The sequence below is a fragment of the Coenobita brevimanus genome, chromosome 103 (genome assembly GCF_032717465.1).
Source record: "Coenobita brevimanus isolate Jiangsu-jjx chromosome 103, ASM3271746v2, whole genome shotgun sequence".
Lineage (NCBI taxonomy): Eukaryota > Metazoa > Arthropoda > Malacostraca > Decapoda > Coenobitidae > Coenobita > Coenobita brevimanus.
In genome coordinates, this window is record NC_137056.1 from 3,971,104 (window position 1) to 3,994,075 (window position 22,972).

At 41.9% G+C, this 22,972-nt stretch overlaps 1 protein-coding gene across 4 annotated transcripts in view; it reads left to right on the top strand.

The window, feature by feature from the left end:
* Positions 1-22,972, top strand: part of Syt1 (Synaptotagmin 1) — a 115,612-nt gene that overhangs the window by 25,906 nt on the left and 66,734 nt on the right. For 3 of the 4 annotated variants that reach the window (XM_080284957.1, XM_080284956.1, XM_080284958.1), the window contains exons 2-3: positions 16,937-17,010; positions 20,508-20,531. In XM_080284957.1, coding sequence (XP_080141083.1) covers positions 16,950-17,010; positions 20,508-20,531 — 85 coding nt within the window. In that variant the 5' untranslated portion in view covers positions 16,937-16,949. The remainder of the gene's footprint in view (positions 1-16,936; positions 17,011-20,507; positions 20,532-22,972) is intronic. The other variant, XM_080284959.1, reaches the window with a different exon arrangement.

Here is a 22,972-nt window from a genome sequence, read left to right on the forward strand (position 1 = left end):
TGGTATTGTGGTAAAGTGTGCATTTTCGTACACTGAAGAACGAGGGTTCGCGCCCCGCCAGGTTAATAAACTTTGAGAGCGTTCTTCATGCCACGTACTGCATTGGCAGACACAAGGGGTGCTGTGGTTGAACCAGTGTCGCATGCTGTAAAGTCTGTTTGCACCCAGTCGGATTGCGCAGGCCGATTACACTTGGTTCACAGACTAAACACACATCCAAAGCCACTCCAACACAATTACTCGTACACTTACAAGCACTTCTCACCCTACATACAGTCTCTACCAGACAGCCTAAGCCACTTGGTAGAGATACATTGGGTGCATCGTCCCCACTTCGGTCGCGATAGGCTGGTCCTGCAGTGGACACTCAAACGGCTGATGATATATATATATATATATATATATATATATATATATATATATATATGGCAAATGATACGCCACACATCAGAGAGGAAAAGGATGGTCATACCTTAAATGTGAAGTACTGTACACGATTTCCAAGATGACAATGGCTTCGTGTGTTTACCTGTGCATGATTTTTTCCCTAAGGCAGTATTGGCTTCTGATGATCGGAATACTGGAAAGGAAGACAATGCCCAGTCTCCTTATTTATCGTACGGATGTGGGTTGATATTAGTCTCCGAAACAGTACACTTGCTCCAAAACGTATCAGTACACACTTCGAGCGAGACAATGCGATGACTACTGAAAAACGCCTGATAATTTCACTCAGCATTGGTCACCTGCCTTCATGAAGATGCACCTTTTAGAGTTTGTGACATTTCTTAATATTCTTACCTTAAAAATATTCCTACTAGAGAATATTATTATTTTTTGGTACATCACGAGAAGTAATGATTAATTCGGACATCGTGGGAACCCTCATGTGCGATATTTTTTGGAGTTAGTGTAAAAATGTGAAAAAATTAAACGATCGATAACTTGCGAGGCAGTGAACGATGACTTTCGAAACACAGCGATGCCATTTTCGGTGCTCTGGGAATTTTTCAGAATATTAGGTAAGAGTTTTATAGTTGTTCGACTGGGAGGTGGTACGTTGTTTTTGTCCTCAACTGTACCGTCCCAACTCTCTCTCTCTCTCAAACAGCTTCTCCTGATACGCACGACTGAGTTAATTAAAACGATTTTGCGTTATTTCAATCGAAAGCAAGTTTCTGATACACGTACTGTAGAGAGAGAGAGAGACAGAGAGAGAGAGCGGTGATTTCCTGTCATTTTTATCGAAAGTTTCTGATACACGGTTGGAGAGGGAGAGGATGTTAGTGAGAGGCAGTGACTGTGAGAGACTGACAGAACGTGTGACAGAAGTGAAATTAAGTACCGGTACGACAGATGGAGGGTACACAGCTTGGAGGAAGGTATGTATCTATATATACCCATCCATTAAGAGAGAGAGAGAGAGAGAGAGAGAGAGAGAGAGAGAGAGAGAAGTGACTGGGTGAATAGGTCAGGAGCGAATACGTGAACAAGGTCTCCCACTCTCTTTCTCCTCTCCCTACACACACACACACACACACACACACACACACACACACACGGAGAGAGAGAGAGAGAGAGAGAGAGAGAGAGGCACAGACATCACTAGGCCGTTGCGTGATAAAAGCGAAGTCACACCAATTCAATGAAGAACCAGGAAAACGCATTACAAGAGGACAGGCTTCATCCCACACCCATATCTCGACACATCCACTCCCTTCCCTCCCTTCCTCATCGTTGTACTCCCTTCACATTGCTTTATCTTCCTTCCAACTCTGCCTCCTCCCTCCCTTCCTTCTTTCTTTAAATCTGTTCAACCATTCATTTATCTATTCATCGTTTCATCTTTCCTTCTCTCCCTCATTCCCTCCTTTCTTCCCTCTTTCCTTCCTTTTTTCTCTCCTTCCTCCCTTTCTTCCCTCTTTCTATCCTTCTTTCTCTCCTTCCCTCCTTTCTTCTTTCCATCCCTCTTTTCTTCATACTTTCTCTCCTTCCCTCCTTTGTTCCTTCCTGCCATCCATCTTTTCTTCCTTCTTTCTCTCCTTCCCTCCATTCTTCCTTCTTTCCATTTCTCTTTTCTTCCTTCTCTCTCCTCCCAGCCCTGAATGAACGATAAAAAATCTTATCTTGGATTCCGTCGTGAACGTGGCATTTAGAATTCCTTTGTTCTCTCTCTCTCTCTCTCTCTCTCTCTCTCTCTCTCTCTCTCTCTCTCTCTCTCTCTCTCTCTCTCTCTCTCCACATAATAAAGGACATTAAATTTTTGCTACATACAGCGAGATTCGTAAACAGCGCTCCTCGAGAAACACGTGTTGGGGGCACGGCACAGTCAGCTGGTGTGGGCGCGGTTGTAGCAGTGGGAGTAGGAAAAGAGTCAGTGATGCAGGGGTAGGTACTGATATCACTGAGCCGTCCCCAGAGGAAGAGAGAAATCGACAGGTGGAGTAGAAAGGGAGCGAAATCAATGGACTATCCTGTATATGTGTGTATGTATGTACGCAAAATTATATCTCGTTCGTGTGTGTATTTGTGTGTGTGTGTGTGTGTGTGTGTGTGTGTGTGTGTGTGTGTGTGTGTGTGTGTGTGTGTGTGTGTGTGAGTAAAGGCCTACCACTTTGTAAAAATTCTTTCTCCCCCCCAAAAAAAAAAGTCTAGGCTCTTTTCTGATAGATGGAGTGAATTTGTAAGAAAGTGAGAGAGAGAGAGAGAGAGAGAGAGAGAGAGAGAGAATTTCATAACATCAAGCAATATTCCTTTGCTTCCTTTTATTTTTCCTCCCACTTCCCTTACCTCCTCTCTCCTCTTACTCCTCTCCCTGCGCCTCTTCTCTCCCTCTTCTACGGCTTCACTTCTCTCTCTCTCTCTCTCATGTCTATTTGCTCTCCCCTCCCTTCCTTCCCCACCCTCACTCGCTCTCCCTTTGAATTCACTCTCCCTTGTTTACCATCTGACGTAACTGTGTGTGTGTGTGTGTGTGTGTGTGTGTGTGTGTGTGTGTGTGTGTGTGTGTGTGTGTGTGTGTGTGTGTGTGTGTGTGTTACTATTAGAACAAGTCTTCCTATTATTAAGAAAATAGGACTTTTGCCATATCCGCTGTGGCAGCCAAATAATTGTGTTCCTAAATCTTCTCTCTCTCTCTCTCTCTCTCTCTCTCACAAGGCTTCAGCGTGACCTCTTGCTCAGAACAATAGAGGCCATCCTCTCTCTCTCTCTCTCTCTCTCTCTCTCTCTCAAATCACGGTTGTGTTATTACTCTGCAGTGTATGTAAATATTTAAATCACTCTGTCTGTCTGTCTCTCTCTCTCTCTCTCTCTCTCTCTCTCTCTCTCTCTCTCTCTCTCTCTCTCGGAAAGAACTGTAGACAGTAGTCTCCAGGGTATGTATGTAAATAATTCTGTGTGTGTGTGTGTGTGTGTGTGTGTGTGTGTGTGTGTGTGTGTGTGTGTGTGTGTGTTTATATAACTGCCTGCGTGGTGTTGTGAGCGTGCTTATGTAACTAATTTTTGTGTGTGGCTGTTTTAGACACAATAGAGAGAGAGAGAGAGAGAGAGAGAGAGAGAGAGAGAGAGGGGATAATATTGGTTAGTTCAGCAAGATTTTATACATTTTAACAGTTTCGATGTAAACGGTGTACTGTCATAGCGCTATAGTGTTAGTCGGTAGGAAGAGCAGTGTGTGTGGTTAGAAGGCTGCTGAGCCCTGGCCTTAAAGGGGAACTGATGCAAGCAGCGTTTAGTGGAGCCGTCGCCTCTCTCCATGGATGACCCTTTTCCCTCTTCCTTTCACTCCCTCCTTATGTCTTCCTCTTCTTCCTCCTCTTCCCTCTGTCTCTTCTCTTTAGCCCTTACACTCCCTCTCTGTCTCCCTGCCCCCAAGTACCTCTCTCTTGTTTCTATCCCTTTCTCTTTCATTTTCCCATTCCTTCTCTCCTCCCCTTCTTCGCACCCCCTTCCTCCCCTGACTTCCCTCCCCCCACTCTCTCCTCCCTCCCTCTCCCTTTCCCCTCCCTCCCTCTCCTGCCTTTCCCTCCTTATTCTACTTCTCTTCTCCTCCTCCCTCTCATCTCTTGACCTCCTCGTCCTCTACCTTACCACTTCATTAAAGATCTTTTTGATGTTAACCTTTCTCTCCTCATACCCTCCCTTCTCTCTCTCTCTCTCTCTCTCTCTCTCTCGACCTCCCTACCCTCTTCCTATCCTTTTCATTAACAATTATGGGATATAATGACTAAATATTATCTCCCCGCCTCCCCCTTCCTTCTCCCTTTCCTCTCCCTTCTCTCCCCGTCCTTTCCTCCTCTCCACCACCTTTTCTCCCTTCGTATCTCCCCCTTCCTTCCCTCCCTCCTCCCTTCTCTCCAATGTTCATTTATTCCCCTTTGCCACATCCAATTTCCTTCCTTCCATCTCTCTCTCTCTCTCTCTCTCTCTCTCTCTCTCTCTCTCATGTTGACATCTTTCCCTTTCCACACCCAATTTCTGTCACTTCCATTCTCTCTCTCTCTCTCTCTCTCTCTCTCTCTCTCTCTCTCTCATGTTGACATCTTTCCCTTTCCACACCCAATTTCTGTCACTTCCATTCTCTCTCTCTCTCTCTCTCTCTCTCTCTCTCTCTCTCTCTCATGTTGATATCTCCCTTTCCACATCCAATCTCCTTCTAGTTCTGTTTCTCTCCCTCTCTTTCTCTCTCTCTCTCTCTCTCTCTCTCTCTCTCTCTCTCTCTCTCTCTCTCTCTCTCTCTCTCTCATCCCGTGTTCCCAATTAACCTTCACAGACCGTAATGGCTTCCCTGGTCTGCCTTGGTCTGGAGGGTCTGTGTGGTCTCTTATGGACTCTTCTTTCATTCATTCTTAATCCTCTTCATTCACTCCAATCATGTCTTCTCCTGGTTATACATTTTTTTAGGTCTTTTCATCTTTTTCTTCCTTTTATGCATTTGTTTTCTTTCATTCGTTTTGGATTGTGGTTTTGAAGATTTTTGGGCTGAGAGAGAGAGAGAGAGAGAGAGAGAGAGAGAGAGAGAGAGAGAGAGAGAGTCTGAATTTGAGTTTTGTATTTACGTTCTCTCTCTCTCTCTCTCTCTCTCTCTCTCTCTCTCTCCCTCTCTCAGAATTGTTTGAACAGAGACATTCATAAATTATTGTTTTGAGGCGAATAGGGAGAAAAGAAAGTTAACAGGGTAGGAAGGAAGGAAGGAATGAAGGAAGGATAGAAGGAATGAAGGACAGAAGGAGGCGGGGATGCAAGTGCGGAAAGGAAGAGAGAGAAGAAGAGGAAGAGAAGGAGGGGCAGGGTAGAGAGGGAGGGAAGGAAGGGGAAAGAGAAGGAGGAGGAGGAAAGAGAGAGAGAGGGGAAGGGGGAGGGGAGGGAACAGAACAAAAACATCCACATCTTTCCTACTTACACCCACACACCAACCTACCTACATGTCTGTCTACCTACTTACCTACCTACCTACCTACCTACCTACCGACCCACACACATACATCCTTTCAACTTGCCTACCTACCAAACTACTTGCTTCCTATCTACTTACCTACCTACCTACCTACTTACACATGTGCCAAGGCTAATGAAGAGAAGAACAGCTCATTTGCCTCTCATTTACCTCGATTGGAGAGTTACACACGTACACGCACACACCTATACACATAATTCCCTACATACTGCTTACATGCACCCGTACATACACATTACACTCATTAATCCCTCACATACATACATACCCAACCATTAATCCCTCAAATGCATACATACATACATTCATACGCACACAGTCACACATGCATACATAATAATCTCTCTCTCTCTCTCTCTCTCTCTCTCTCTCTCTCTCTCTCTCTCTCTCTCTCTCTCTCTCTCTCTCACCTGCGGGCTGCATACCTAATTGTATATAAGGAGAGGCGACCTTGTGTCTGACTCTCACTCACTCACTCTCACTCACTGGCTTTCTCTCATATGTCTCGCCCTTTATATCTATCTATCTATCTATCTATCTGTGTTTATCTATCTACTAGTATCTGTCTTCAGTATATGACTATCTGTCCATCTTTTTTAATAACAGAACGGAAGGAAAGAAAAACAAAAGAATAAAAAAAATAATCCATACACCAGATTTCTCGTGTCCTCCGTTCATAAAATATCTATGTGTCTATCTGTATATCTACTTATTCCCCCCCTCTCTCTCTCTCATCTATCTCGCCCTTTATATCTACAGTATCTATCTGTCTATCTATCTGTGTTTATCTATGTACTAGTATCTACCTTCAATATATGGCTATCTGTCCATCTATGTGTCTATCTGTATATCTACTTATTCCACCTCTCTCTCTCTCTCTCTCCCTCATGTATACGGTCAAAATATCCAAATGGCGAGGGTGTATATATATATATATATATATATACATATATAGGCTAGAGAGAGAGAGAGAGAGAGAAATGGATTCCCCGAGCTAGGCAACTAAGGCCATATAGCCCCGCTGGGGTTACAGGAGGGAGCTACCCCTCCCGGCAACGGTAGCCCGGGCAAGGCTCGAACTTGCGACCTCCCGATCACAAGCTCAGCGCGCTACCACTGTGCTACCGCGCCCCCCAGAGAGAGAGAGAGAGAGAGAGAAATATAGGTAAGATGGATAAATAGATAGGGAGGGGGGGGAGTGAGAGATGGAGTGAGAGGAAGTGGTGGTTGGATTGTGAAATGGGGTGAGTTAACGCGGTAATGGATTTTGTGTGTGTGTGTGTGTGTGTGTGTGTACAAGTCAGCTGATCTTGACGCATAACAACACTTCAAAGAAAACAGAGAACCTGACTCAATTAAAGGGGAGACTTATGTAATTCCCAGTCTCTTCTTTCAGCCCTGTAATATAACTCAGATTATTTTTTATGCTGGAGAGATATGACTTCTGTTCCATTTTCTTCTATTACGTTCCTCTTGCTGCGGCTCCAGGTTCATTTGAAAAGTGAACCCAGGGGAGTGCAGGCTTAAATTGCGCTCCATCTGTGCTGCCCCATTCTTGTTTAAGATAGGGAAGTAGTTGAGGGACGTTTGGATAGCCAGGCAGTACGGCCGCCCAGCTGTATCAGTGTCACCACATGAAGGCACCCCTCTCCAGCGCCCCTAATTAGTCCCCACCTATATTGTTTTCGTTGCTGTTATTATTATTCCCGCCTCAGAGTCTCGCAACGATTCCAGGAGAGCCGGAGACAGCGCGAGGAATCTGAAGGGCCCAGGTTATGTGTCCTGGTAAGGGCCGTTGCTGATAGAAAAAAAAATCCAAATCCTTTGCGTGCAACTGAGGAGCATAGCAGAAAGTCATATAAGTATTGTGTTGTGAGCGAGATGAGTTCGTCGTGTGCACGGGAGATTTCAGCACGTCTGCGCAAGGAATATGAATGACCCAGGTTATGCGTCCTGGTATGGGGCCTTGGTGATAGAAAAAAAAATCCAAATTTTCCCAATGGGGTCAAGGTCATTGTAAGAAACAGTAAGTGGAGACTAGTGACTGCCCGCAAGACAGTTACAGAGTTCTAGTTACATAGTGTTATTAATAAATGAATAAAAAACTCCTGTTGTTCTCTTGTCTTGTTGTTTGTCTAGGGAAGTAATCTGGCTGAGTTTAATTAGATTGTTTGTGTTGAGAACTGGTGTACTCTCTCTCTCTCTCTCTCTCTCTCTCTCTCTCTCTCTCTCTCTCTCTCTCTCTCTCTCTCTCTCATTATTGATTTCTTGTCATTTTATAGTTTTGATATTCTTATTTCTTTCCTCTTCCTTTTCATCATCATCTTTCTTTCTTTCCTTTATCTTCTCTTTCTTTTCCTCTCTCTCATTCTTCTATCCCATTCTCTCCCCCCTCTCTCTTTACACTCTCTTTGCCTCTCTTCATCCCATCAACTCGTTTCCTTTAATATTCTTTCCATGCTCCTCTCTCTTTGACCTACTTGTACTATACCCTCCCCTCTTTACTCTCTTCCCCTCCCCTCCCCTCCCCTCTTCTTTCCTATTCTCTCTTTGTCACCCTCTCCTCACCCCATCTTCCCTGCAACTCCTGCATCCACCTCCCCTCCTTCCTCCACTATCATCTCTCTCCTCTGTCCCCTCCCTCTCTTTCCTCTCTCTTCTCTTTCCTTCCTCTCATTCCCCTCTCTTCTCTTTCCTTCCTCTTTCTTCCCCTATCACTCTCCCCACCAACTCTTTTCCTTTTCTCTTTATACTTTATACTTTCTCTTCCTCCTCTCCCTCTCTTTTTTCTCTCTTCCCATTTCATTCCTTCCCGTTCTTTACTCCAGCCTCCTCCATCATTTTCTCCTCCTCCCCCCCTTCTCTCTCTCTCTCAACCCCTCCCCTCGACTCCCTCCCTCTCTCTCGTCTCGGTCAATACTCTTCCTCTCTCTCTCTCTCTCTCTCTCTCTCTCTCTCTCTCTCTCTCTCTCCGCATGAACGTTTGTACATATCTGTGAGAACGTGTGTGCGTGTGTGTGTACAGTAATTCTAACATACAGAGAACAATTTTGTGTACGTACCGAGATTGCGCATTTTAATCTATCCTTCTGTCAATCTTTCTGTCTATCTATCTATCAATCTATCTATCTATCTGTCTATCTATCTATCTATCTGTCTATCTGTTTGTCTGTCTATCTATATTTTTATCTGTCTGCTTCCATTTATTTATCTTCGTATCTGTTTTCCATGATAGTTATAATTCTAATATTAAAAATGATACAATTGACGATATGATGATAATGATGATGATGATAATGATGATGATGATGATGATGATGATGACTATTAAAGGTATCTAAAATGCAGCTGAGACAAGTATATCGGCACACATATTTTTCAACTAAATTTCGTGGAATAGCCCCCCCCCCCTCTCTCTCTCTCTCTCAACTGACCTTTTTCACTTCCTAAACTGACCTACATCTACTTCCCACACAGTCCGGCTCTCTCTCTCTCTCTCTCTCTCTCTCTCTCTCTCCCCACCTTCATGTCGCCTCCTAAGCTATACCTGCAGTCACCGAAATTGTGTGTGTGTGTGTGTGTGTGTGTGTGTGTGTGTGTGTGTGTGTGTGTGTGTGTGTGTGTGTGTGTGTGTGTAAATATTAGTAAGGTTTCTTTTTATTAGTGAGTCTACGTGTATGTGGCGTGTGTGTACATGAGGTGTATGTATGTATGCATGTATGTATGTCTATGTGCGTGTGCGTACATGTATGTGTGCGTGTGTTAGGTGCGTCAAAACGGAAGACCAGACGAATTTTCTCCCATGTTTATTCGTGATCGTATTTGCTCTCCTCTCAGGGTGCCTCCAACTTTTCCTCTCTCTCTCTCTCTCTCTCTCTCTCTCTCTATCTATCTATCTATCTATCTATCTATCTATCTCTTCCATGGATAGGTACCATCTCACAATTTATACTTACTTATCATACACCAAAGTAACATTTCCTAGAGTTGTTTATTTACACATTATAACGTACCCTCATTTCTGACTTTATTTTCACACACACACACACACACACACACACACACACACACACACGCACACGCACACACACACACACACACACACGCACACGCACACACACACACACACACACACACACACACACACACGGTAAAACTCAACATGGGCCGCAGCTTTAGTAAGATTAGGTAAACATTTGCGTCAGAGTCCCACACTGAGTTCCACTGAAGCCCAACTCTCTCTGTGATATTTGCTTCTCTTTCATGCTGGGTTGAGGGAAAGGGGAAAAAAGTCTGTATATTTATCTCTATCTATCTGTTTATCTATCAGTTATTTTTGTTTACTATCTGACGCTGTATCTTGTAAGGGCGTGGCTTGAACATAAGAACCTCTCTACATTTTTCCTAACATAACATCGACTCTCACAATACCACCATCCTTGTGTATTCCACTGTGCCTTATCCTTCCAACTGGTTCTTGGCCGACCTCTTCTTCTTCTCCAAACCACCCGACTCTATTTCTTAATCCACTGGCACCCGTGAGTTTTCAAAAGGACCGACAGGGCATTTCCAAAAGTCAAGAGAGGGACGAACACCAGGGCACGGATCCATAAGCTTCGTGATATTGAGCCGATAAGGTGCAGGGCGGTACACAAATTACCCTTCTATCAAAATCCCTCGCACTGGATCCTTGGGAACTAATTCAATGCCTCAGTCTCCTTTCACTCCACGTGGCTAAACAACTTCAGTGTAATTCATAGGTCTCCCACCACCTCCACTTTTGCGTTCATGTTGCTCTGTCTCTTCTTCACACTGCCATCCCTCTCTCAACCGTCCTTATTGTCCATTCGGTCCACATGGCTAGGCCCTCTTCATGTTTCCCATCCCCACCTTCAGTCCGCATCCATTTCGTAAGTGTTTGGTCTTTCATCTATTTGGCAAAGTCAGTCCATACTCCCAATTATTCACCAACCGAGTCTTCTAAATTTCCATCAACCTAACCCCTTTCCCAGTACCGTAAATAAAGTGCTCAGGATCCAGAAACAAGATATATAAAACCAGCAGGGCTAACATTAGAATACTCAGAACTCAGAGGAAATAGGCCAAACACCCATTCGCCAATTATTCAAATACTGCGATTTTTCAACATCATCATCCTAATTGTAGAGGATATATATATAAAAAAAAAAAAAGAAATACACAGACACAAAAGCACAGGAACTCTCATTACGGGCAACTGGTCAGACATTCATTCATTCATTATTATTGCCTTCCAGCTTTACATAAATCGCATAATTCCTATAAATCCGTTGCCCAAGTGCAGTAATATGTTTTCATGAGTAATATTGGTCTGTGTATTTCCTGGACTATCCCAATAACTTTCAAATTAATTCTTTTAAAATGTAAATTCGTATCTCTAAGGACCATATCAATCTTTGCTTTCAGTCTCTCTCTCTCTCTCTCTTCTTTTCCCCTGCTCTTCACTTCCTTCTTGTTGTCGTCTGTTCCTCCATCTCATCTCTCTACCCTTCCTCATTCCTCTCACTCTCTATTCTAACTGACCCCATTAGAGAGAGGAAGAGAGGAATAATGCATGGCGAAAGCGAGAGGCAAGAGGAAGAAAGGAGAGGGAAGGGGAAAGGGAGGGGAGAACAGGAGAGAAAGAGGAAAGAGGGAGAGAAGGGTGAAAAAGATGGTGCAGGAGGGGAAGTGAGAGGGAAGAGGAGAGGGAAAGAGGGAGAGGAAGGGGAAAAATGAAAAGGAGAGAGAGAGAGAGAGAGAGAGAGAGAGAGAGAGAGAGAGAGAGAGAGAGAGAGAGAGAGAGAGAGCACCAGGTTATGATTACACAGCGTGAATGAATGGAGGGAAAGGGAGGGAGAGACAGGTCAACGAGTATGTGTGACAGCCGAGAGAGAGAGAGAGAGAGAGAGAGAGAGAGAGAGAGAGAGAGAGAGAGAGAGAGAGAGAGAGAGAGTTATAAAAGGATAAGAGGACTTGAGAAACCAGACAAGTTAATTAAACAGAAGCAAGCGAGATGCTGGGGCCAGAAATACACATCAGTGAGAGAGAGAGAGAGAGAGAGAGAGAGAGAGAGAGAGAGAGAGAGAGAGAGAGAGAGAGAGAGAGAGTTTCCATGCCAACCGCCCGCAAACCCACGCACTCAGTGTCTATTTCAAGCCCCAGGGACGTATTCTAGGTAAGAGAGTTCCTAGCACCTCCTCGTTTGCGATTTAGCTTCCATATTATATCTTAAGACTTAGTGTGTTAATTATATCCCTTTAACTCACAGACTGCAAAAGGACAGGGAGGAGTTTTGTGGAGAATGAATCGCCGTGGGAAATATGTTAGGGAATTCCACAAAGTCATTTATTTTAGACCCCCATCCCCATAATAACAGCGAGATGCTATGTGTAGAATGAGTCGCTTAGGAAGAGGTGCAACGGAATCTCCATGACCTCTTAGAAGACCTCATGAATTGCTAAGGATGAAATGTTACAAAATCTCAGGCTACTTGGATAACCCCCATGACAATATATATGAGGACAGTGATGAGAATGTGCAGAATGAATCACCAAAGAAAAGGTGTTACGACATATCCAGAATCACACAGCATACCACCATCATCATCAAAATATAGAAGGACAGTGGGAAGAAATGTGGAGAATGAATCGCCAGGGATACGGTGTTAAACGAGTCTCCAAAGCCACTCAAGAATACGATCCCCAATTCCCATCCTCCCTCTCGACAGAATCACGAACTAGGACTGCGTGGGCCGCGTGGGTGATCCGGGCTTTATATACCCAGGGAGACGCAGCCGCCTGATTGGTCGCCGGGTGCGGACGTTGACGTATGGAGCGCTCTAATTGGACGACGGGCGGCCGGGGGAGGGGGATGATAATACTACTCTCATTGGTGGAAATTCTGGATGCCGAGGTTCTATTTTCGTGCCTGATTGGTTCCCTGAAGTGTAAGAGAATCGGAGAGCTCTGAAGATAAAGAGCTGCTTCCAGAGAAAAAGAAGGAAATGGGAATAGTGTTTCTTCCTCATACCTCGTTCATGTTAAAAGATCCTTACTAAACATGAACAATGAACTGAAAGAAACTATGTATAATGAGTTGTTGGAATGTGGATATTCTCTCTCTCTCTCTCTCTCTCTCTCTCTCTCTCTCTCTCTCTCGCTAGATGATTCTTGCAATGGCCGCCCTGAGAGTCATCCTAAATTTCACGTTTTCTTCGTCCTTAGCGGAAAAACCCCAATCTCGGGAAAAAAGAAAATGGAAAAGAGGAGAGGACATTATCGTTTGTCTTTCTTATGCCATGACTAACTTTTTATTATTAATTTTTTGCTCCTTCCTCCTTCTACTGATTTAACTGCATCGTTTTTTTGCTGATTTCACTGCATCTTTCCTCCCTTCATCTTTTAATGCTTCTTTCACTGTCAGTCCCTCCTCTCTTCTTCTTCCCTCTTGCAACCTTTCTCACTCCTTGCATCTTTTGCCAATCTTTCTTTCCTCTTTCATTCTTCCTTATTACATTCTTCAGTTCTCTATACGGTAACTTTTTCTTTCTTTCTTCACGAGTTCACTTCATATATTTTTCCCCCCACGTCCTTCCCCTTTTCTTATATTTTCCATCATCCTTCCTTCCATTTCTCCTTTTTCTTACAACGTTCTTGAAAGTTTACATATATATTTTTTTGGTTTCCCTCGTACTTTCTTTACTTTCGCTTCTTTCCCTGTTTCTTTTCTTGTCCATCCTTCCTTTCTCCTATTTTCTCTCTCACTTTCCTTGAACTTTCTCTCCCCTCTTTCACAAATTCCTCTTTCCACTTCAAACTCTCTTCCTCTTTGCAGTTTATTTTCTCCAGATTTTTCCTCTCTCTCTCTCTCTCTCTCTCTCTCTCTCTCTCTCTCTCTTGAACCCCCTCTCTATGTCCCCCTCTCTCAGTTCAACCCACTCCCTCATCCCTCCCTCCCTCCCCCCCCTCTCTCTCTCTCCCTCTCTGATGCGACGCAGGTTGAACAAAGGACTCATGATTAAGGGCAGGTTTGAGGCCGATGACTGAAGTTGTGTAATTGTGGGTGTAGTTGTGTAATTGCAGGTTTATTTGTGCAACTGTGGGTGTAGTTGTGTAACTGTAGGTGTATCTGTGTAACTGTGGGTGTACTTGTGTAATTGTGTAAGCAGTTGTGTAATTGTAGGTGCATCTGTGTAACTGTGGGTGTACTTGTGTAACTGTGTAAGCAGTTGTGTAATTGTGGTTGCAGATGGGTAAGGTAGTTGTGTAACTGAGGTAAATGCGTAACTATTTGTAATTGTGGGCGTATTTGTAACTGCGCAGTTGTGGATGTAAGTGTGTAATTGTGTAGGTGTGCAATTGTGTAGGTGTGTAAATGTGGATATAGTGAAACGTGTGGGTGTTAGTGCTGGGCTATTTATAGAGTGAGGTATTTCAGTCTCTCTCTCTCTCTCTCTCTCTCTCTCTCTTTGTTACACACACACACACACACACACACACACACACACACACACACACAAAAGCATTCACCTCTCTCCGTTGATCATTGTCTATCTATCTATCTATCTATCTATCTTTTTTGCAGTAAAGACTAAAATTCCATTCGGTGTTACAGATGAATCGACCCTAATGCCTGACCTTTACAGTGGTTCAATAGCTTAAAGTGAGTGAATGCGTGAATGAGAGAGAGAGAGAGAGAGAGAGAGAGAGAGAGAGAGAGAGAGAGAGAGAGAGAGAGAGAGAAAGGAGGGGTGAATGAAGGAATTGGAAAAGAAGGTCAATAAGAAAGAAGAAGATGAAGAAGAAGAAGGGGAGGAGGAGGAGGAGGAGGAGGAGGAGGAGGAGGAGGAGGAGGAAGAAGAAGAAGAAGAAGAAGAGAATGAAAGGAAGAAGATGTTGATGAAGAGGAGGAGGAGGAGGAGGAGGAGGAGGAGGAGGAGGAGAAGAAAAAGAAGAAGAAGAAGAAGAAAAGAGAAGAAAAACAAGAAAAGGAGGAAGCTAAGGAGTTAAGAAAAATACAACTCCAGTCAATAGTTCGTTTACACTGTGTGGAAATTGTAAACACAGAATATGGACGGGCTGAATGATGCATGAATGGAGTGGGCCCCTTTGACCAGGCTCTCTCTCTCTCCCTCTCTCTCTCTCTCTCTCTCTCTCTCTCTCTCTCTCTCCATTTCCTGTCTTTGGATTAGACCCGCGCAATATAAGATACTGGAATGTTGAGATTAATGATGATGATGATGATGATGATGATGATGATGATGATGATGATGATGATGATGATGATGGTGGTGATGATGATGGTGGTGAAATGTTAACGTTATGATGATGATGATGATGATGATGATGGTGAAATGTTAACGTTATGATGATGATGATGATGACGAAGCGATGATGATGATGTTGATGACAGAGCAAGGATAATGATGATGATAATGATGACGGTGATGATAATGATGATGATGATAGTGTCTCTCTGAAATTATAATACTGCACCATAGAATAATCCACAGAGGAAAACAAAAACTTTCGCCCATTGATAAACTTTCCTGGAATCTCGTCAACAACTTTTGCTTCACTCTGTCTTTGGTTTTATATATATATTTTTTCAATCAGTTTTTTTTTTTTTATCAGTTTCTTTTGGATCTCTCTCTCTCTCTCTCTCTCTCTCTCTCTCTCTCTCTCTCATGACCTTTTTCACTTCCTAGACTGACCTACACCTGCTTACCTGCTTCCCACACACCCCAACCCTCTCTCTCTCTCTCTCTCTCTCTCTCTCGTCAATATCTTTTTCTTACTCATTTAAAAACATTTTCTGAAATTCATCTTTTTTTTTTTTTTTTAGCTCAGCATCTGTGGCAAATAATTTAAAACTGTTTTCTCACAGTAATTTGCATTTTTAGAACGTTTTTTTTTTCGATTTTTATGACACGTAAAATTTGATGATATTCGCATGGACTTTATTTACTGTGTGTGTGTGTGTGTGTGTGTGTGTGTGTGTGTGTGTGTGTGTGTGTGTGTGTGTTCGGGCGTGTCTACACCGTGTCCTCGAACATGTGTTGACAGTATATTTGGATGCATGTATGAAGCACTGTTTGGACAGCTGTATGCCAGCGTGTGTCAGTGCAGCTTTGAGCTTACAGGCAGCGGAGGCGATGGGATATGTGCGTCCATACCAGGCAGCTGAGACTTAATTTTGACGCTGCCGTACGAGCCTGTTTGCAGCTTGTTTGTTACTGTGTTGTTTACAAGTTGCCAGCACTTATTCCAAAACACGTGTGGACGCACCCTTAGGAAGACGCGGGGTACTTTTTAAACACTTTCCCTAGTATGGATGCACATAGGTATATCACACAGACTAATCCAGACGACTCGGTTCGACTGAGAGAAGAAGAGCAGTCAATGGGCTTAATAATAATAATAATAATAATAATAATAATAATAATAATAATAATAATCCATTTTCCGCTGACATACACACGTTAAATTTCCCTTAAAAAATAAAAACGCAGCCAGAGCGTTACCTACTGTAGTTTGGTGTCACTAGATATGATACGTATTTCTTAACAACCACTTACTCAGTTAACCATCATCATCATCATCATCATCATCATCAGTATTGTATTATCCTTGACCTTAACCATCATCATCATCATCATCATCATCAGTATTTTATTATCCTTGACCCATATACTTATTTTCTCAGTGGCCTAATTCAACGGCAGCTCTCACAGTAATTTATATGCTAGATGCGGGTAATACACCCGCTTAAGTGTGCATAATTTAGTCATTAATTGCCAAGTAATTGCAATGGCCTGGATTTAAGTGAATTTTGGTGGGGAAGCTACGGTGTAATTAAAATATGACTTCCACGAGCGCCCATGTTTATATATTTGTCTTTATCTGTGTAAACCTGTAGCTCTGTTGTTGGCAGGTGTTGGCTTATTGGATCTCAGGAACGGGCTTCGTAATCCTTGTCCAGGGTACATACTTGATTATTAAAGGACGGGTTGCTATAACTCTTCCTAACTTATCTCTTATTTCCTAACTCATTATTTGGCTCCTACCCCCGCCCACCATGTACCCATCAGCCTCCCACACCTGCCGCACACCTGTTCACACCTGTCTATACCTATCCACACCTGTTTACACCTTTCTACACCTGTCCAAGCCTCGCATGCCTCTTTACACATTTATACATCTGTCCACACCTGTCACTTTTCCACACCTAACAAACCTGTCTACCTTTGCCTACACCTGTCACTTGTCCACACCTGTCTACACCTTTCTATACCTGTCTACACGTTTCTTCACCTTTCAACACGTCTCATACCCGCAGCAGTCCATACTTGTAAACTTACTACACCTGTCCACACCTGTTTACACTTTTCTACACCTTCAACATACCTATCTACACCTGTCCACACCTGCCATTAACCCAGTCCTCTGTCTCCCTCAGGCTGGTGACAACAATGCGTCTACGTCGGGAAGCCACCGAGGGGCCGGGCAGCACCCCCGAGGACGAAGAGCCAGGTGGGCCACTACACACCTGTTACACACCTGCACATACCGCTAATACACCTGCCCACACATATACTCGACCTGCATACACCTGTCATACAAGTGCTATATATACATTGGCAAACATCTAAACCACTTGCACAGATTTGTTCATATACTGTACTACACCTACACACACCACTAACACAGCTACACAAACACATCTGCAATATACGTGCACACACCTCTGACATGCCTTCATAAAACTGTATTACACCTGCAAATATCTGCTATATACCTGGACACACTTGCAATAATCCAACGCCTACACACTGTATTAAACCGGTACACACACCTGCTTGTATCCGCTCCACACCTGCTGCCTCCACATTGACTTAGGTCTACTCTGCTCCACACACACACACAGACACACACACAGACACACACACACACACACACACACACACACACACACAAACAAACAAACAAGCAAACAAACACATACAAGCACACACACACACACACACACACACACACACACACACACACACACACACACACACACACACACACCACCACCTCAACAACAACAACACATCACACCTGTTCCACTAACCCAATGGCCTCCCAACCCGCTTCTCCCCCGTGCACCTGTGTCTATAGCCGCACTGACGACCCTCACACCTGCCTCGATGTAGCACCCACACACCTGTCGCCTCTCACACTTGCACAAATTGAGACTCACCTGACCACCACACCTGCACTTTGCTTTCTCTTCTACTGATCTTACTGAAACTACTGGAACTACTTTCTCTGTTGCTAAATTTATGTCTAATTAATCTGGCAAAGAGCTCAGTAGGATAAAACGTGATGTTATGGAGTGCTAGTGACGCTATCCTGCAGTGGAGGAGAAGATTCAGAATAATGTATGACGAAAAATAATGATATAAAGTGGATGTAACCTAGGCAGAATCTTTAACTAACTTGTACGAGTCACTGTTGGCATCTAGGAGTCAGTGCTGGCATTTATGAGTAACCAGTGTTAATACAGCATAACATACTGTAAACAACGGTGAACTACGCTAGACTGTTCAGTGTACTCTCAACTCCACAGTGCTATTAGTCTAAAGAACTCTATGGACACTACGCTTAGTTCACTGCAGGGCCATACCGGCCTCTTCATTGGAGAGGTCCGGTATAGCAGGGGAAAGGTCCGGTATAGCAGGGGAAGGTCCAGTATAGCAGAGGAAGGTCCGTTATAGCAATGGAAAGGTCTGTTATAGCAGGGGACAGGTTCGGTATGGCAGTGGAAAGCTCTGGTATATGGGTGGAAAAATAGTAATAATTATAATGTACTGTGGATTGGTGAATAAAAATATAGCTCTTACTGAATATTTCCATCTGTTTACAAATTACGTATCCCCTCAGACTGACATTTTTTTGTTTCAAATTTCTGGCTAAGCAAAAAGCCTTAGTTATTTAGGAAAGACGTCCTCGATCTGAAGGGGCTAGAAACAGTTTCAATAAAGAGGGTGAATGTGATGAACTCTGGCCACCCACCCCCTGTTTTACGTAATTCAATATTCTGACTACACTACTTCACCGCCAGGCACGCCATTAGATCCCATAACTCACCATACACCCCTATCCCACTGCACTCCTTGCTATTGCTACCACCACACCTACTGCTGCTTCTACTACTATTACTACTACGACTACTACTACCGATACTACTACCAAATACTTCAGTGCTGCTTTTCGTATAATTACTACTGATATACCAGCACCATTACTTCTATTACTACCACTGCTGCTACCTTTTCTAATACTGCTACTACAATGTTTCGTATTTTCTAAGTTACAAAGTCAATACAGTACTTTTGTTCAACTCTCTCATTTACTCTGAATAAAATTTCTTCCCAATCTCATGTTTCCAGCACAGACTTAACTAATGTTCCCGTACCACCGTAAATGTTCCAGCACCCCTGTATCTATGAGACGATATCATTTGTTCCTCCTGGAGATAGAAAGCCGGTACGATTAAGGGTAGTTTTATGAGTTCTATCAATAACTTCTTTGGATAAATGAATAACAGGGGAATTCATGGATAATATTAAATATTTTTTAGTTTTCTATCTCGAGGGTGTTTCAAGACGTCAGTGTTCTTGTGGGTGTGCAAGCAGTCTTCCCAAAGGCCTTACCAAAAGAGCGATTTTCTTACAATGAGCTAAGCTAGAATTACTACCTTGGATTATGTTCCGATTAAACTTGCTCAGAATTCATAAATGTAGAATACTTATGTTGTGCTTATGTCCTATATGAAAAGAATGATTGCTAGAAAACACTATATATATATATATATATATATATATATATATATATATATATATATGAAGAGAACACTGAAATTTTGGTGAGGCCTTTGGGAACCAGAGTAAAGAATATAATTTGATTATTTTTATTCGCTTGAGCACAGAGCACCGCTTGTGAGCGTGTGTGTGAGTGCGTGTGTGATGCCAGCTAGTGACCCTCAGGCAGATGGTACTGGCCAGTGTCCATATTTTGGGATTCTGTAAGAGCTACATTACTACAGTACGATGTATTTAAATTTACAAGTTATTTCGAACCGGATTTTAACAGAAGAACACAACGCCTTTAAGAAAACATACCATCAAAGTTAAAATAATACACTATGCTGACATTTTTATACAATGTTTAAAATATGACTGCATATCACGGAAAACACAAAAATCGGACATGTCCAACTTGACTTAGGTTACCATACACTTAATAAACGAAACCTAAACCAGGACTAAATGCAATCGTAGGTGCTTGTACCCAATGAACTAACCCAAGAAAGCATCACCTTTCTAACAATACACTTGAGTCGAAAACGTGGAGAGTGGCCAGTCCTTACGCCTCAGGTCTCTAGTACTCGTCCACTTAAGAGATCTTTTGGTGGACTGAGGTGAGACAACTTCCTTTCCTGTGGTGTGTCTGTCAATCACCAAACTCTTGTAATCACACATCTTGTGATTTGTCTGGCTGGTTTATAAGACATGGATGTCCCAGTATTGGCTGATCTAACCTGCTGGCGGTTAAAGGTGTCCTTAAACTGAGTAAAACTGCCCGGCATTAAAGAAAGAAGTACTCGCTTGACTATGTAAAGCTAATCGGGAAAGGTTTTGACTTCTTGATGGCCACAGGCTTCTAACTTGAATAAACCATTTGAAGTTGATCAGAACAATACATTAAACTTTGTGCTTGATGGTAAAGCTTGGTAACAGCCAGCCATACAAAAAAAAAAAAAAAAAAAAAAAAAAAATCAGAAGCGTGAACAGGATCACAAAAGTTAACAAAGATGATTACACTAACTGAGTGGGAGACAGAAGCACCACCAAAACGGAAGGAGGCTTACCTCGACCTACTCTAGGGTCTCCTGTCCACCCCACCACCACACCTGTCCAAAGCACCTGTCCATAATTGCACCTGTTTAATGCACCTGTCTCTTTCTTTTCTCATTTGTGTAGAGACGACGATGGAAGTCACCACCGGTAAGTGTCAATGTGTTTAGTTTGTTCCTCGTAATGTATAAGGAATATTAGAAATAATTTTATATCAGTGTAAGAAATACTATGAAGTTATAAATAAATGATTTATCGTTAGAAATTTAAAGAATACAGCTAGACAGGAAAAAGTTAGGATTTTGTATAGAATTTGTTTTTACTTGTTAGGAGAATTTTGCCACAGTATTTTAAAACAACAGTGCTTGAATTTTTTTTCCCCATTCATGTAACAATATTGGTTGTAGAAATAATATTGGTTACTTTTGTGTGTTAATTTTAAGGAACCTATGAATTTAACCTACCTCTCACATATCAATATACATCATGGTTAAGTAGGTATTACTGTACGTTAATTTTATATAAGCTCTTTATTTAACATCACCATTCTTCCCTGACATACATATATATCATGTCCACGTACTTTGCATGTTAATATAAGGACACGAAATTTACTGCTTTATGTTTAGGTTAAAATCTATGTTATTTCTAAGGTAAACATTGATACTAACCTGCACATTCTTTTTCCAACATGCCAACATCACATTTTTAGGTTAATCTCTGTGTTAATGTTAAGGTAAACATTCATACTAACTTTAACATTTTCTCCCAACATGCCAACAATTTACGGTTACATTTTAATTTCTATGTTACTTCAAGGAAAAACACTTATACTAACCCCAGTATTTTCTCTTAACATGCAAACCTCTTGTGGTTAGATTAAATTGTGTGTTAATATTAAAAAGGCAATTATGTATGCTTACCGGTACCAATGATCTTCTTTAATTTTATAATGTTTTAACTCTTTTCCATTTCCAGGTCCATACATTCCACGTCATTTTAAATTACCTCCTTATCTCAAAATATTCCTCCATTATTTCAAAATCTCTCCATGACCTAAAAACTTCCCTACATTATCAAAATATCCCTCCATTACCTACAAAGTTTTCCCTTACCTCAAAATTTCTTTCCATTACTATCTAAAAAAATTCTATTATTTCAAATTTCTCTCCATTACTAGCTTAAAAATCTCTCCATTAACAACATATCCCTCCATTATCTAAAAAGTTTTCCATTATCTCAAAATTTCTCTCCACTACTATCTAAAAAATTTATTATCTTAAAATTTTTCTCTATTAGGCTATCTCAAAAAAAAAAAAAAAAAAAAAAAAAAAATCTCACCTGTATCAAAATATCCTTCCACTGTCTCAAAAATTTTCTCCAGTGATAGAAAAAAAATCTGAACATTCTCAATAATGCCCTTTCAATATCTGCATTTTTTCCATTACTTAAAATACTCTATTATAAAAAAAAAATCTCCCCAATTTCTCTAAATTTCTTCATTATCTCAAAATGTCCTTTCATTACCTTAAAATACCCTTCCATAAGAAAAAAAAAAATCTTCAGTTATCCATTACATCATAGTACCTTCTCCATTAGCTCAAAAACAAAATAAATAAATAAATAAGTAAAACGCATTCATTAACCATTCTCTCTTAAAAAAAATAATAATAATAATAATAATCCTTGTAATATGTCAGTCCCCCCCTCAACGCACATTCCCTACCCCGTTTTCTATCGCACCAATCTTTCTCGCCTCCACTGAGTTGGTCTCTGTAGGATGTGACTATAAAATGCAAACTCTCGTAATTCACTTTCATGCAGCATACTTCACACAGCGCGATTTCTTTTACAGCCACCTTGAAGTGCACGATTTCTGATGTGATTTCACGTAATGCTGTTTCTTACTGACTAATTTCACATAATGTATTCTTTTTATGGCGAAATTTCACATGACTCACTTTCTTCTAATCCTGTTTAACATTTACTTGGTCTTTCATAATGCGGTTTTATTTCTTGCGATTTCTCATAATTCGGTTTCATTTATATCGTGGTTTCACAATGAAAGTATAGAGAACTGATGAGATGGTGTTGGTATGATTATATGGAATGGCAAAACAATTCCTGAAGAGACACGTTCCAACAATGATTAATAAAAAGAAAAATTCATAAAGTACTGATACAATACAGCCAAGAAATGATAACAATTGATAAGAATATGCCCCAAAGCTGTATGATTATCTTTTAACTTGACTGGTCACCCATTTTACCTGGCCTGTCAGTATCACGAACCAGTTTGGAAAAGTACTGAACTTACCTTTTACCTATATTGAACCAGTTTCGAACATGCTTTGAACTAATCACAAACCTCTTTTGAGCCAACCTTCAACCTATTCTTAAGGTGGTCTTGAACCTGCAAACCAATCTCCAACATGTTTCGAAACCATTTTGAAAACCTATTAAGAAACCTGTCTTAAGCCTCTCCGAATTGAACCTGAGGGCTGTGACTGGCGTTAAACTTGTGTAACTGGTCCTAACTTTGTCCAATCAGCTTTGAATTTCCAATAACTTCGGTGAGAAGTTGGCTGAAT